Source organism: Carya illinoinensis, chromosome 16 (assembly GCF_018687715.1).
Source record: "Carya illinoinensis cultivar Pawnee chromosome 16, C.illinoinensisPawnee_v1, whole genome shotgun sequence".
Taxonomy (NCBI): domain Eukaryota; kingdom Viridiplantae; phylum Streptophyta; class Magnoliopsida; order Fagales; family Juglandaceae; genus Carya; species Carya illinoinensis.
Window position 1 is genome coordinate 28416265 of NC_056767.1, and position 15972 is coordinate 28432236.

General features: G+C 38.5%; 2 protein-coding genes across 3 annotated transcripts; one reads left to right on the plus strand and one right to left on the minus strand.

Moving 5' to 3' along the window:
• The first annotated feature begins 825 nt into the window (after positions 1–825).
• LOC122299444 lies at positions 826–5629 on the plus strand. Of its 2 annotated transcripts, none has more exons than XM_043109734.1 (6): positions 826–1163; positions 2346–2630; positions 2765–2938; positions 3077–3183; positions 3839–4173; positions 4954–5629. In XM_043109734.1, the coding sequence occupies exons 1-6, from the start codon at positions 993–995 to the stop codon at positions 5568–5570; spliced, it is 1689 nt and encodes a 562-aa protein (XP_042965668.1). In that variant the 5' UTR covers positions 826–992; the 3' UTR covers positions 5571–5629. The 2 variants fall into 2 exon arrangements, with proteins under 2 accessions (XP_042965668.1, XP_042965669.1); XM_043109735.1 differs by having other exon boundaries at positions 827–1163; positions 4978–5629.
• Positions 5630–6502: 873 nt separating this feature from the next.
• Positions 6503–8839, minus strand: LOC122299445. The gene is made up of 2 exons (XM_043109737.1): positions 7334–8839; positions 6503–6783 (listed from the first exon to the last, which is right to left on the minus strand). The coding sequence occupies exons 1-2, from the start codon at positions 8676–8678 to the stop codon at positions 6737–6739; spliced, it is 1392 nt and encodes a 463-aa protein (XP_042965671.1). The 5' UTR covers positions 8679–8839; the 3' UTR covers positions 6503–6736.
• Between the last annotated feature and the right edge of the window lie 7133 nt (positions 8840–15972).

Genomic DNA, 15972 nt, shown 5'->3' on the forward strand with positions numbered 1-15972 from the left:
TTTAGATTATGTGTGAATAGTATTAAAATAGTTTGTAAATAATAATAAAATAATTTAAAAATAGTTTAATTTCTAAACATAATCTTAATATTACCGAGAGTCATGCTACATATAGTCATAAAGTGTACAAATATCGCACAATCGTTTTAAAAAGAGTGGGGTTCATGATTAAAAAATTAGTTTTTTTTTTTATAAATTTCGTATTAATTTTTTTTTTAAAAAACTGCACGGTATTTACACAATTTATAATTATAAATATCATTTCGCTATTACTATCAGATCACGTGATTAAGTTTGTAATATGTCTTGAAAAAATTTAGTTACAAACATAATTGTATACTAATATGTGCATCAATTTATTATGATTAGTTAAAAAATAGATTTTATTAAAAAAAATACTAATTTAAATTTTAAATATAAAAAAATTAATATTAATATATAGATTAATGTGTGACTTGATTTATACGTAGGAAAACTCATGTCCGGGCAGTAGTAGCAAGAGCTCACAGGAATTACCAACACCCGCCCATACTTCATATTCTCTCGCCTCCAAGTTGTGCCGGCAAGAGATACCGTTCGTGACAAGTAAACATCGGATCGGTCGCCACGTGTCGTTCCGACAAACGCCGCCGTCATTTGAACAGACTGGGCCCCACGTTAATATCCTTTGAATTCATACGTGTCTGCCAGCGTATGCCCACGCAACCTCATCCGGAATGATGAAACTAGCCTTCATTTTCTCGCGATATATTGATCATTTTCCCTCAAACTATGAGGCTGTTTTGGTAATTGAATTACGACCAGTTCAAAACAACACGTGCTCGCCGTCACTCTCTGGCACCGTTAAAAAATCACGCCAAGTCTTAGGGTTTACAGAATCTCCAAGCTTTTATTTCGGGTTTCGTTGTAAATTACTAAATTTTGTTAGTTTCTCGGGAATTTGATTCTCTTTTTCCTCTGGATTCTGTTTCGGTTCGTTAAGGGGAATTTGGATGGTGCAGTCGACGAAATCCGTGAATCTCAGGCCAGAGTCTGAGACGACACCGCCGACGACGGCGTCGTGTCCAGACAAGCCGCCGGTGAAGTTGGAGATCGAGGACTCGTTGGAAGAAGAGCACGGGCCACTCACTAAGCGTTCGAAGCATTCTCAGGCTTTTCAAGAGGTACAGAATGAATTTTGGTTTGTTTGGTTCCAAAGAACACAGGGGAAACAGTTGGGAATTGTGAAACTTTATGTACATAATTATAATATGCCTGAGAAAAACAGGAAATTATATCAAAATGAGTATGATCTCCAGTTGTTTTGATCATCTGACAAATTTAAATCTTAATTCGGAACTGGATCAAAAAATATCTCCATGTTTGATTCTCAGCTTCCTGGGAAACCAAATGGTGGCTTTGGGTTTGGTGATTTGGGTGTTTTTTATCTTGCTATAAGAAAGCTTCGTTCCAGTGATTTGTGTTACTTTTATATATGATTATTGATAGGATTTCTAATTCCCTGTGTTTTTTACCATTCTCAAACATAACTTTCTGAGAGCACATGGTCAGGTAGATTCTTAGATCATATCATCGTAAGTTTGATCCCCGGGAGATTGTGGGAAAGCGATTAGAACTGTCTGTATTCATTAAATATCTTATGGTTATTCCTAATGGAATGGGGTGTTTATGGATGAGTTGATATTGGTTAACGTTTGATCAGATTTATGTTTGCATCCAGCCAAATTGGGCATTTGTATATGAGTTGATATTAGTGAAAATATTTTTTTTAGTGTTTATTTGGGTTTCTTGTGGCGAGGAAAAAATAGCATTCTTTTGGATTTGGTTTTACTAAGATTTGTTGCTCGTGACGACTTTAATGGATTTGTTGCAATAAAGACTCAAAGCCATTTCCAATATTTTCTGTTGTAATTGGATTTTGAGAGCAGGTACTAATAGTACGGATTGATGCATTTCGGTTAAAAAACCAGAAGTAGCAAAGCCTTGGGTAAAAATAACACTTGGCGCAGTTATTGTGCTTAAAGGGTTTATATATATATATTTTTTAATATGGAACCATATGAATAATGGACAAACTCCATGATAGAAAAATTAATGATTTGTATAAATCACTTAAAGGTAAATGCCTTGAATAAATCCAATGACTTAGTTGGGGATTGCTAATTTATCATGATGCTTGTGAGGAGCTCAAGATCTTTTGTTTATGGACTAATGTTGGTTGATTAGATCAATACTCCATTGGGTTTTTCGTTGCCTGAAAAACTTAAAGAGCTCCTGTTGCTTTCTGTATTAATTGGGATTCTTTTATTGGTTTGTTTTACATGGTTTCCTTGTTGACTAATCAGCAATGTAGTTATGGAAGTAATGCATTTTCTATCCCTCCTTCACAATACAACCCGCTTGATGAGCCCAGCCCGTTGGGTTTGCAGCTGAGGAAAAGCCCATCACTCTTAGATTTAATTCAGATGAAGCTTTCTCAAGGGAGTGGTTCTAGTACAGGAGCTGTGCCAAGTGAAAGTTTCAATGCAATAACGAAAAAGGAAAGTAAAGGAACTGCTGTATCAAGTAGTACTGACAAACTAAAGGCTTCAAATTTTCCGGCTTCCCTTCTGAGGATTGGGAGTTGGGAGGTATCTTCACTTCCTATTCTGTTATCTAAACAATAAATAAGGAAAAGAGAAAACCTTCTAAGATTTTGTGCTGTGCACATTCTGAGAGTTTAGAGAATCTGACTGATTTTGTATGTAACTTTTAACATTTGCAGTATAAATCAAGATATGAAGGCGAGTTAGTAGCAAAATGTTACTTTGCTAAGCATAAGCTTGTTTGGGAAGTTCTTGAAAGTGGTTTGAAAAGTAAAATAGAAATCCAATGGTCAGATATTATGGCTCTGAAGGCCAATTGTCCTGATAATGCACCTGGTACATTAAATGTCGTGGTATGTATAGCCTTCTGATATTCTCTCTCTGTCTGTGCATGTCTGTACCTGTATTTTAAGTGGTATGAATTTCATTAAGACACCAATGAGCATACATGTATAAACGGTTCAATAAGACACTGCTGGTCTCCTGTGCAGCTAGCTAGACAGCCCCTTTTCTTCAGGGAGACCAACCCTCAGCCTAGAAAGCACACCTTATGGCAGGCTACTGCAGATTTCACAGATGGGCAGGCTAGCATGCACAGGTAATTGTAGTTCAGGTTTCTTTTCTATTTCTCTTTACATTGGACATTAAGACTGCCAAAAAGTGTTCTTTTGCTACTCTTGCCTAATTAAGCCTAGGCAAGTTAATTTTGTGAGGAATTGTGCTATAAAAAGGAAAAAAAAAATGAGGACTTGTGTTGTTCTTGGTGGCTTTTAGTTTGCTGGATGATATCTCAGTCTCTTTTCCCATACTTCATTTGATAAGACATGAATATTTTCCTTTTATTGTTCTCAACTTTAATTAATCTTGTATATTTTTTTTTCCCTTTCAATCTTTTCCTCTTTGAAAATTAATCATCTCATTTTTCTTCAGCCCATTGAATAGGACATTTGCCCTTTTCTCATAACTTGGTGTGTACCTCTGAGCATTTATGTAAATAATCTCTCTCTCTCTCTCTCTCTCTCTCTCTCTCTCTCTCTCTCTCTCTCTCTCTCTCTCTCTCTCTCTCTCTCTCACACATTATGGTACCTTTAGAGCTACTCATTACTCGCTCATTGAAAAGACCCTCTTTTAAACGTGTGAGCTGCTTCATTTCATCGTTTGTGACAAGTTACCTAGATCCATTACTCTCCAGACATTCTATTTATTTTGTGAGGCTTTATTGATGGAAAAATTTTGATGTTATGGTTTTATAGGCAACATTATCTACAATGCCCACAAGGCTCGTTAAACAAGCATTTTGAAAAGCTTATCCAGTGTGACGTGCGCCTTAACTTCTTAAGCCAACAGCCAGAGAGAGTTTTGGATTCACCATACTTTGAACCACGGCCCTCTGTTTTTGAAGACCCAGAAGAATCTAAAGATCATAGTTTTGATAAAGTGGATAGTGGTCAAGGATCCATGTCTGGTCTCCAGGATGTAGCATCACCAACTACTACACAATCTTCTTCATGGAAGATCGAACAGAAACTGGATTCTACTGGTTTGACATTGGAAAGTCGGTTACGAGAAATTCCTTCCCCCAGTTCAGGTACAAGGACAAGCTTGAGCATTGTTTCGAGCATGGTGATTGATACTTTTTTACTATTTATTGTCACATGATTTCATAAGTGCAATAGATTTTTTCCTCTGATTGCCCACACTTCAATTAATAGTTAGGAGCCTATATGCACTGAAGACTGCTTAATATTTGACGTATTTTTAGTTTGATGTAACTTCTTCGTCATTGTTGTATTAGGCACATCAAGCATGAATGAATGATGTGCAAGCCAGATCATATTCTGTCAATTTCCATATATACTTGGACATAACTTTGGCAATTAGGACCTGCATGCATGTTCTGAAGGCAATTTAATATCTTTATCTTATCTGATATTGGCGATTTTCTTTTCTGCATGATGCCCATCTGAACAACTGCTTCTAAATTTTTTGTTTGTGTTTTGTACATCTAATATTTATAAATATGGTATGACTTATAAAAATATTTATCTATAAATATGGTATTGAACGTTTTGTTATTAATAGAGTAAAAGAGTGCGATACTGCAAAACTTGAGCTATCAAGGCTACTTAAACTCGTGTGTTGATTGCCTGATCATTTTAGAATGTTTCAAATTTGAGAAATGATTGCCCCACAAAGGCCTTTGGTTCTCAATTTTAATCCTTTTAATGTTTCTGGATACCTAACTCATGACTGGCCCAAGGTCTTGGGTGCAAACATTTCTCATCTTCAAAGGGATATTTAGTATTGTTATGGACTGAGTAATGAAAAATTTTTCCGTAATTGGTTAATTGATTGCCTCTCATGTTAGTGATGGACACTCGTGCAATTGAAGGTAATGGAAGTTCCGAGGCAGTTGATTCCACAGGTCGTCCAGGAAACCGGGACCAGATAAAACTGTCTGGGCTCCATCCGTCGATGTCAATGAGTGATTTAATGAGCCATATTGGACAATGTATCTCAGAACAGATGACTTCTGGATCTCTACCAACTGCTGATGAAGGTTCGGAACATCATGGCATACTGGCAGACATTGCTCAGTACCTGCTCAACGACAATCAGTTAACAAGCACTTCTGATGAGAAATCCCTTATGTCAAGGGTCAATTCCCTCTGTTGCCTTCTGCAGAAGGACTCTGCTTCGGTCCAGAATTCCCAGGGTAATGGGGAAAGTTGCACCGATGGACTTGATGGTGGAACCGGCGTTGAAGTTAAGCACAAACCTGAACAAATGCATGATGCTAAATATAGAGCTGATTTGAAGGTTTATGAAGCAGACGCGAGGGATGTATCTGGCAGCAAGCAGGTACCAGCTATGTCAAGGAAAGACTCCTTTGGGGACCTGCTGCTTCAGCTCCCTAGAATTGCATCCCTCCCAAAGTTCTTGTTTAACATTTCAGAAGATGATGGTGAGAATAAATCTAGATAGTTCTATTTAACATTCCAGAAATTTCATGAATGAAATTAAATTGCAAGAGCTCTCTCTCAGGTGTGTTTTCTTCATGTTTACTTCAAAGCCATTTAATTTCTCACTTTCCCTGCCCAATATCCCAATAGAAATTATAAATCTGAGAACATCCCTGTTAACAGATTTAAGCACTTTCTCAAGCACATTAATGGCAGATAAAAGATGAATTGACATTCTTGATTACACGTTTGATTAAAACCAACTTTCCTCCACTATTGAGTAACCGAGCCTTATATTCTAACCTGCCAATTTCTTCTTATTCTTCCAACATGCCATCTGTAAGCCCCCCACCATGGATTGGCACTCCTCGATAAGAATAGGGAAAGGAACTGCACTTCCATACTCCCACCAGTTGGACTGCATGCAAAAATCTTTATTTGAGTGTCTCCTCGACTTAGTCAATGAATATGAGTCTAATTTATCTATCCATTTTTTTATTTTATTTTTCACTTCTCTCTTGTTTCTGAATTACCAATTCAGAAGCAAGCTCGGTGGCATACAATTTTCAACTTTCAATATTGATAACGGAGACTGAAAAATAGCGGTAGATTGATGGAAGTACTTAATTACGAGCTTTTTTAATCCTCAAAAATGGGTATTACCTGAAAGGAAAATGATAGACATACAATCATTTTTACAGTATTTTATACAACTATGTTTTAAATTATGAGTATTTTTGTAAAATTACTTATAAAAATAAAATCATTTTACATAAATACTCTCATTTTAAAATATGATAGTAAAAAAGGTCGTAAAAATGGTTACGTATGTAACATTACTCATTGCAAAAACTGAAAACTGTGACCTCGATTTCTAAAAATAAATATCTTTGGCCCCTCCCACCATAATACAACAGATCGATAAATGTATTAAGAAAAATTGAACCAAGGTAGTTGCGATTAGACATGACATGCAAGTTGCATTCATGATATATATAGCCATTGGAGTTTGACATAATTCTATCATTCCATTCGAATGTCCTTGGATATACTCTTGATCTGAAAGGATCAGTAGTTTAAATAATTCGACTTTGATCATTTACATTCTTAGAAGAGGCTCGAACTAATTACCATGCATGCTCCCTAGAAGAAGACTGTCTCCACAAACTTGGGTGTGGAGATCATAAATCAAGGAATTGCAGCTGATCGAAGCTTATTGTTGAAGTCATGCCATCCTGTCCAACAAAACCATACCAGTTAATTGCATTAGATCGTGATCAAGTTGCTCTCAGTTAGTTTTCTTTATTATGGAGGAAAGAATTATTAAAATAATGTCCAAGTTGATGATAGTATTATCATTTTTGTATATACTAACTTCTTTGATCCATTGCAATAAAAACTAAAGAATTATAATTCGCAGACAACTAGTGATTACTTCAAACCCATAAAAGTTGCATGAACAAAACTCAGTTGTGATTGCCCATATTAGAAACTGACAAGCTGACATGTCTTTAAATGATAAGATAGATCTACTTTAGAATCTAATAGACCATATCAAGTCACATGATTTGTTTGTGGGTTTACTTTTGTGAAATCATTTTATGGCTAAAACATTTCTGATATTGGTAGGCTTAAAATCATGAATCAGCTGCTGCATTCATATATCTTTTTTATCTTCTTCTTTTTCACTCCGTTTTAAAGATTCAGACATGATAACCAGAAGTACATGAATATAAAGACAATAAACGGGATTAAGATCAGTAATGATGAGAAAGAATTGATTACCCATAAAAGGACCTTCGCCAAAGAGTGCAGAGAAGTAATGCTGAGGGGGTATAAAAGGTGGAAATTTGGGCAGCTCATACAATTTGTATAAGATCGGCGGGGGAGACCGCGGCAACTCAAGAAGATAAAGCATTTGAAAAACATAAAAATGTCTTTCCTCGGAGGCATCAGGGGTGTGACAATGAAACAGCTCCTTGTCGACATGATACGAGTACAAATTTTTTTCCAGAGAAAGGTAAAGTATTTTGTTGTCCATTCTATCCGTTGCCATCAGCGGCCAAAACTTGTTTGTGAGATGTGCCGGGATTTTGTTCATCCTGATCTGATACCCAGGAATCCACCTGCAGCTATGGTGATTCTCAAGAGTCCACAAAGATACGATCCTATCAAACACACCTGCGAATCTGAATTGAATGAAGATTAGACGTTCTCTTGATTTTCCCAGGTACACACCTCCAGGAGTTTTCCTTTTGTTGAATATATATTCATCTACAGGACCTTCCATTACAGAAAAGCTAGCTCCTTTTACATCGTAGGCAAGAACGATTGACCAAAACGAAACCCAGTGAAGCTTTCCATTGAGAAACGTAGAAGGACCATATAACCTGAAATATTCGCTCTCCTTTTCTGGGTCGAGCTGGTTTGGCAAAGCTAATTCATGATCTTTGACATTCCACCGTCGAGTATAAGACGAGTAGGAGATTACTCGTAAAATGTTTCTGCGCATCCTAAAGATTTCCATTACAATCAGATGGGGTGGGCTTGATGAATGATCAAAGGCGAATCCCATGGCTTCGCCGGTCGGTCCAAATCTTATCGAAGGGACCCTGAGTACTCCGTAAGTCTGTACGGGAATTGGAAAGTATTGATCCGTGACAGGGTTTCGCAAAAAGAAGAAGCTTTTGAGCTTTTCTGCTTTTGGCTTGAAAGGGTCACTGTCGGTGGAGTGGTAGAGTATCAAGCCATTGGAGGAATCAATAATGGAGTTATAACGTCGAGGAAAGTTGTGAAACTCCACGACGACCGAGCTAGCGCCGCCATCGTCAGAGAGTGATGGTAGCTTTATTGGATGGGTTGTACGCTGCACTTCCGAGTAGAAGGAATACAAGGAGGGGAGGTTCTTGGTGTCGTAGTCTCGAATGAAAGAATCTGAAGATATGACTTCAAGCCATCGTTTCGAGACAGCCTTAAACTGTGTAAACGATTTTCGAGGCAGTCGAAGAAAGATTTCTCTGAGTATATCTTCACAATCTATTGGCCGTGTCACTTCGTTTTCGTTGTCATCTGCCTTTGTTTCCATCCGCTGCTTCTTGGGGCAGCCGAGACTAGGACAAAGGCCAGCCATGATCAAGAACCGATGTAAGGTTTCAGCTTTGATTTTATCTTTCCTATCTATTTACAGTGAGGATATATACTTCGACTTTTTTGCCTGCCATTGATGTTCAGCAGAGATTGAGAGGTTTTATTGTAAGAAAAGAGTTCTGCAGAACCAGGATTGTTGAAGAATATTAACGCCCGCTTGGTTACATAGATGAGATGAGATAAGATGTTTTAAATAGTAATAAATAAAATATTGTTATAATATAATTTTTGAATATTAATTTTGTATTGGAATTTGAAAAAATAAGATTATTTATTATATTTTGTATTGAAATTTGAAAAAGGTGTTGAGATGAGTTGAGATGAGATGAGATGAGATGAGATTTTTAGTTTTGGTTAACCAAACAAGACCTAAGAGGTTTACAGAGATCAGAAGAGATCTGCAGAAGTAGGTCGATGATCTTGTTATTATTGCTGATCAGTTCTAAGTGATCAGGCTACAGAAGAGGTGTTATTGCATTAAAAGACTAGTTCTCTAACTAGTTCTCTAGTTAAAGGATTCATGTACTTTCCATAGAAAATTGTTCATAATAATTCAGATACGTACGGGATCAGAAATGATTTTCCCTCGTCGATTAAATCCCTTATAACATGCAATTTGTATGCGGGAAAGATAAATTTTAAAGAGATATATGGTGTATGTGTTCTTCTACATCAACTTCAAAATCGAATAATTCTAAATTTTATGAGTTCATCTCTTTGTTAAGTTGGGTGTGTAAAAGCGCACCTTCAATGCCATTGACATGACAAGTCATGATCATCCGAGATTTCAATTTTAAATTTTCTTATAAATTAAATTTTGTCACGTCAATAACATAAAATGTGTTTTACATATCGCTTACAATTAATATTTTTCAGATAATAATATTTAAACTAGAATATTTTTTAAATTTAAGCTACGTTTGAATGTTGAGATTAGTTAAATCGAGTTATAAATAATAATATTTTGTAGATTCTATTGAGATGTGTTTAACTTATAGGTTAAAATGTATTAAATAAATTGATATGAATTTAATTTTTTTATAAAAAAATTAAAAAAATAATGTATCACATCAATAATTAATTTAATAAAAATTTTTTCAACAACTAAACACAACCTTAAAAGTTGCAACAGTTTATTATATGTTAATTTTAATTTTTTTTCTTAATAAATTCTCTCAAGTTTCTTTATCCAATCCAATGAAAAGGACCATTCAATATCTAGCCATTAAAAAAGGGCTCTTCGGTTCTGATCAATCCAGTGCATAAAATTAGGACTTTTTCACTTCTATAGCCTGTCGAATAAAAATTAAACAAATTATATATTTTATCGAATAAAAATTAAATAATATATGGAATTAAGGTTTATACATTTTTAAATAAATTGAATATATCTAATTTCAGAATAGGTAATTTTCATGAGTTTTGCATTCTAGTTTTGTTGTGAGTGATCTGAACTTGCTAGACACAACTCTTCCGCCAAAAGACATGTCTCTTAGATACATTATTTCAGTATTGAGAAATATTTTAGTCACAAAAATATCTCATAAAAATATAGATATAATATTTCAGTATTGAGAAATATTTTAGTCACAAAAAGATCTCATAAAAATAAATCCATAAATTAACATAATTTAATATAATATGTTAGATTGTAAAACTACTTTTAATATAAAGTAAATTTAACATATTTTATAAAATTATGTCAATTTATAAATTTACTTTTATAGGATCTCTTTATGACTATAACACTTCTCTTCAGTATTTTAATTGGTGTCTAACATTTTTTTTTATAAGTAAAATAAATTATATTATCAAAAGAAGGCAATAGCCTGATACAAGATTAGAGACCACATCTAGGTATGAACAATGGATATAAGGAACTCATGTAGCCCCAAACCATTGAAATCAACCGCTAAGGTCCATGTACAAAGAGTTCTAAAGAAAAAACTTTCAATTCCTTCAACGATCTCTCTTTGTCCTCGAACGTCCTGTCATTGCGCTCTCCCCATATACACCACATGATGCATATAGGGATCATCTTCCATACTGCTTTTATCTGTTGATTTCCTCTCAAATTTTTCCAACTGGCCAATACCCCGACCACCGTCTCCGACATAGCCCAAGCCAAATCCATTCTACCAAGTACCTCATTCCATAGCCTACTCGCTATCTCACAGTGTATTAAGAGATGGTTCACCGATTCACCTCCCTTTCTACACATGCAGCACCAATCTGTGATGATCACCCTGCGCTTCCTCAAATTATCAGTTGTGAGAATCTTACCCAATGCTACAGTCCACACAAAAAAAACTACTTTAGGTGGCGCCTTATGTCTCCATATCTTTCGCCATGGGAACTGAATAGGTATCTCTTGAGAAATAGACTTATAAAAAGAGCACACCGAAAAAATACCTTTAGCTGTAGGTATCCACCATAAACTATCCTGTGAATTATCCGGCTTAGTAGCATACAAAAGGCTATAAAAGGCTTCAATACTGCTCAACTCCCAATCTTGTGCCGCCCTACTGAATATGATATTCCATTGAATTTGTTCCCCTGATCTTTCCAGTACATCTGCTACTGAGGCATCAATATCTCTTGCAACTCTGAATAGCGAAGGAAAAGATTCCTTTAGTGCCACATTATCACACCAAGTGTCGTACCAAAACTTGATACGGGTTCCTCCTCCCAAACGGATTCGAGTATAACGAATGAAGACCTCCCACTCTTTTCTTATATGTGGCCACAAACCCACTCCATGCGCTCCTCTCACTTCTTTTGTACACCACCCCCCCATAGGCCCCCATATTTGCTCTCTATAACCGTCTTCCACAAGGCTTCAGGTTCCTTGTGATATCTCCACAACCATTTGCCTAGTAACGCCCGATTGAAAGTTCTCATATCTCTAATGCCCAAACCCCCATTCGAGATAGTGCTACATACTTTGTCCCACCTAACAAGGTGAAATTTTTGTTCCGCACCCATTTCACCCCACAAGAAATCCCTTTGAAGTTTCTCCAACCGAAATGCAATATTTGCTGGAATAGGAAACAATGACAAAAAATAGGTGGGTAGGTTAGAAAGAGTACTCTTAATTAATGTAATCCGCCCACCTTTTGACAAATATAATCTCTTCCATCCAGCTAGCCTACGTTCCACTTTCTCAATAACTGGGTCCCATAAAGAAACCGCTCTCGAGGTCGCCCCCAATGGAAGTCCCAGATAAGTCATGGGTAAAGATGTAGTCGTGCATCCCAAAATGCTAGCCAACTGTCTAATATGCCGAACACTTCCAATAGGCACCATCTCAGATTTTTCCAAATTAACGTTCAATCCGGAAGTTACTTCAAAACAAAGGAGAAGGGCCTTCAAAATTCGAATCTGGTTAGGGACTGTTTCACAAAAGAAAAGAGTATCATCTGCAAAAAAAAGGTGTGATACATTAACAAGTCCTCTATTCTGAACTCCAATCTTAAATCCAGTGAGCAACCCATTCATAACCAAGGCTGATGACATTCGGCTCAGTGCCTCCATCACAATCACAAAGAGTAAAGGGGATAACAGATTGCCTTGCCTTAAGCCTCGTGTGCTACAAAAGAAACCAGTTGGGCTTCCGTTTATCAAGACGGAGAATTTTACCGTTGATATACACCACCTAATCCATGAACACCATTTCTCTCCGAACCCGCATTTCCCCAAAAGATCAAGAAGGAACTCCCAGTTGACATGATCATACGCCTTCTCCATATCTAGCTTGCATATAATCCCTGCCTCACGAGATTTCAACCGACTGTCTAGGCATTCATTCGCAATAAGAACCGCATCTAGGATTTGTCTATCCTTAACAAATGCATTCTGAGGTTTCGAAATAAGCTTCCCCACTACCTTACTCAGATGATTCGCTAGCACCTTGGAAATTATCTTATAAACCCCATTTACTAAGCTAATAGGTTGAAACTCCTTTATCTCCTCGGCTCCCACCTTCTTTGGAATTAATACGAGAAAAGTAGCATTAAGGCTTTTTTCAAACTTTCCGGCTGAGTAGAACTCCTGGAACACCTTCAATAGGTCATCTTCTATTACAGCCCAGCAAGTTTGAAAGAAACCCATAGTGAAACCGTCAGGGCCCAGCGCCTTGTCTTTAACCATTTTCCTCACAACTTCAAAAACCTCCAACTCCTCAAAAGGCCTCTCCAGTCGATCTACATCAATAAGTTCAATGGAATCAAAACCCAGCCTTTCCAGTTTCGGCTGCCAAACCACCTGTTCAGAAAGTAATTGTTCAAAAAAGTCAACTACATGGTGGTTTCTCACAGACTCATCCCGACACTCCACTCCTTCTATTTTCAGCATCTCAATGTTGTTATATCTTCTATGTGAGTTAGCTATTCTGTGAAAGAACTTGGTGCTTCGGTCTCCTTCCTTCAACCATAATGCTCTTGACTTTTGTCACCATGATGTTTCTTCTAGGACTACTACTCTTTCCAGATCTGCTTCCAGCTCTTTTTTTACAGCTATTTATTCTTGAGTTAAGGGCCGGTTTTCTTGTATTCTTTCTAAACCTTTGATCTCTGCCTCCTTGCTTTTTTTACGCTCCACTACGTCGCCAAAAGTCTGTTTGTTCCACAGCTTTAGATCTTTTTTTAGAGCTTTCAGTTTACCCGCAAAAATGAAACTAGGGGTTCCGTGTATCTGATATGAAGCCCACTATTGCCTGACCTTTTCCTCAAAGCCATCCGCCTTCAACCACATATTTTCGAATTTGAAGGACCTACGCCTCCTTTGTACCCCGCCACAATCCAACAAAATAGGCCAATGATCCGAATTCAAACGCGACAATCTCTTTTGCCACACATCAGGAAAATGACATTCCCACTCTGGTGAGATTAGAAATCTGTCTAGTCTAGACCATGTATGATTATTCGACCAGGTACATGTACCCCCCGCTAGTGGTAAATCCACTAGATTCAAATCAAAGATGCACTCTGAGAATTCTGTCATAGCTGGCCTCATTCTTCTATTCCCAAAACACTCAGTTGGGAATCTAGTTACATTGAAGTCTCTGCCTATACACCATGGAAGATCCCACCAGCTATGTACTCCAGTCAATTCTTCCCATAATAATCTTCTCTCATGGTCTAGGTTAGGACCATATACACCTGCAAAAGCCCACAAAAAGTCATCTGCCACACTTCTAAAAGAGCAGGCCACCGAGTATACTCCTACAAACTCTTCAATTTTCTCCACCACTCTTCTATCCCACATCACTAAAATTCCACCCGATGCCCCTTTGGCCGCCAAGTATACCCAATCTACATATGGACAGCTCCATATACTTTGCACCAAGTTTCTACTAATAATTTTCAGCTTTGTCTCTTGTAGACACACTATGTCCGCCTTCCACTCACGCAACAAGTGTCTTATTTGTAGACGCTTATTGTCCTCATTTAACCCGCGAACGTTCCACGATACAATTTTTGGTTTCATTTGGAATATGCCACACCCTTCCCTTTGTTCCTTTCCTTGCTTGCACTTCCTTCTGAATTTATGGACCAATTCAACCTTCTCAGTTCTCGCTGCTTTTTTGACTCTATTTTTCTATGCTGATGATGGCCTGTTTCAATTGATGTAAGTAGAGCCATAAACTGCTCTTCATAACCTTCACACCTCAAACCCACCAAATGTTGTATATCCTTTACCGTATTAAAAACCCAGTCTGAAATCCTGGGCTGTTCTGGGTTCAAGAAGTTTAAAGGGACAGGTTCACTCTCTTCAGCTTGTACCATCCCCGTTTCCTTAACTAACTGTATGGGCACTAAACTGTTTAGATCAAATTCTGTTTCTTGAAGTCCCTGTCTATATGTGTCTTCCACCAGTGATACTTCTTCCACCCCAATGATGTCTAAACACCCTTGAGAATGCCTTAGGAGCATTTCATCATCAAGGGACCCCGATTCCTCACTGTCCGTGCCCAACGAGTACCCATCTTCTTTAGCCGAAAGTTCCCCAGGCTCCACACACATAGTGGGAAGGTTATCCGGCTCCTCCACCACCGGAAGGATCTCTAAGCCTCCCTTCAGCAAGTTCTGTCTCGTTTCCGGCAGAAAAGCAGCTCCCGAAAGCCTCAGAAAGACATTTGGGGCTTCTAACAGGTTTTTCCAGCCACCCCACTTAGGTATTCCGTCGTCGGAGAGCTCCACCGTCATCGTCGGCAGTTTCTGACTTACCTCCGACGACAAAACCTGCGCCGGCGACCATCACTCCAGATCCGGCACTGGACAAGGCTTGGATCTCACTGGATCCACTAGCCTATCGGGGCAGGGATCCGGCTCATGGGCCATCTGGGCTAGTCTTCGGCTCATGAGGGCTAGGACGAGGCTCACTGGATCAGTTTCGGGTGGGCCCTGAGGGCCCATGGCTCTTTCAGAGAGCCCCTCCCTTCTCCCGGTTGAAGTGACTTGGACCAGGCTCATGGGCCTTAGGCTGGGGCCTGGTTGAAGGTCTAAGACCTTTTCGGAAGTGGCCTGAGATTGGGCCTTGAGCTGGTGCCCAGTCTTCGGCCCAGAGACCTGCCTCCATTTATACCCACTGACCATAACTTCTTTCCCTTTACCCGTGGGCCTCTGATCTTGGCCCGGCCCCTTCCAGCCCCTCACTTTTATCCCCTGCCTTATTTCGCCCGACCACCTTTCTCATTTCAGTCATCTCTCACTGTAATAGCCATACTTGTCTCTGCAACTCTTCTATTTTCCTCCCCACGTCTCTATCACCCGCACTGTTAGCTTCTGGAAAATGAACACCGTGAGTGGCTCGAGGCACTCTTTTGTTAGTATTTTCCACGCCACCTCCCATAACTTCTTGGACCAGCGCCTCCTTATACGACCTCGCCGCTGCCACCCTCTTCCATGGCTGAGCACCTCCATGCATACTGACAGCCCTTCCCTTCCCTTCCATAACAGACTCCTCCAACACTTCCCTCAATCTCCTCCATCCACTTCCCCCTTACCCTTCCGGAATGAAAATGGAGTTTTTCTTTCCATCCTCCCTGTAAACTGACACCACAATATTATCTCCCCCTACCATTGGCACATCTCTGAGCAAGAAAACGCCTATACCCCTCCCTGATGGTGCTGTATACTTCCTTTTGCTCACCCCTAAGACATACTTCCAATGTCTTACACAACCACTGAACTGTGTTATCTTCTACCCATAGCTCTTGTTCATGCTTCCATTTTCGCTCAATAATACGTAGATGCCTGCCTACCTTAGCAAGAATG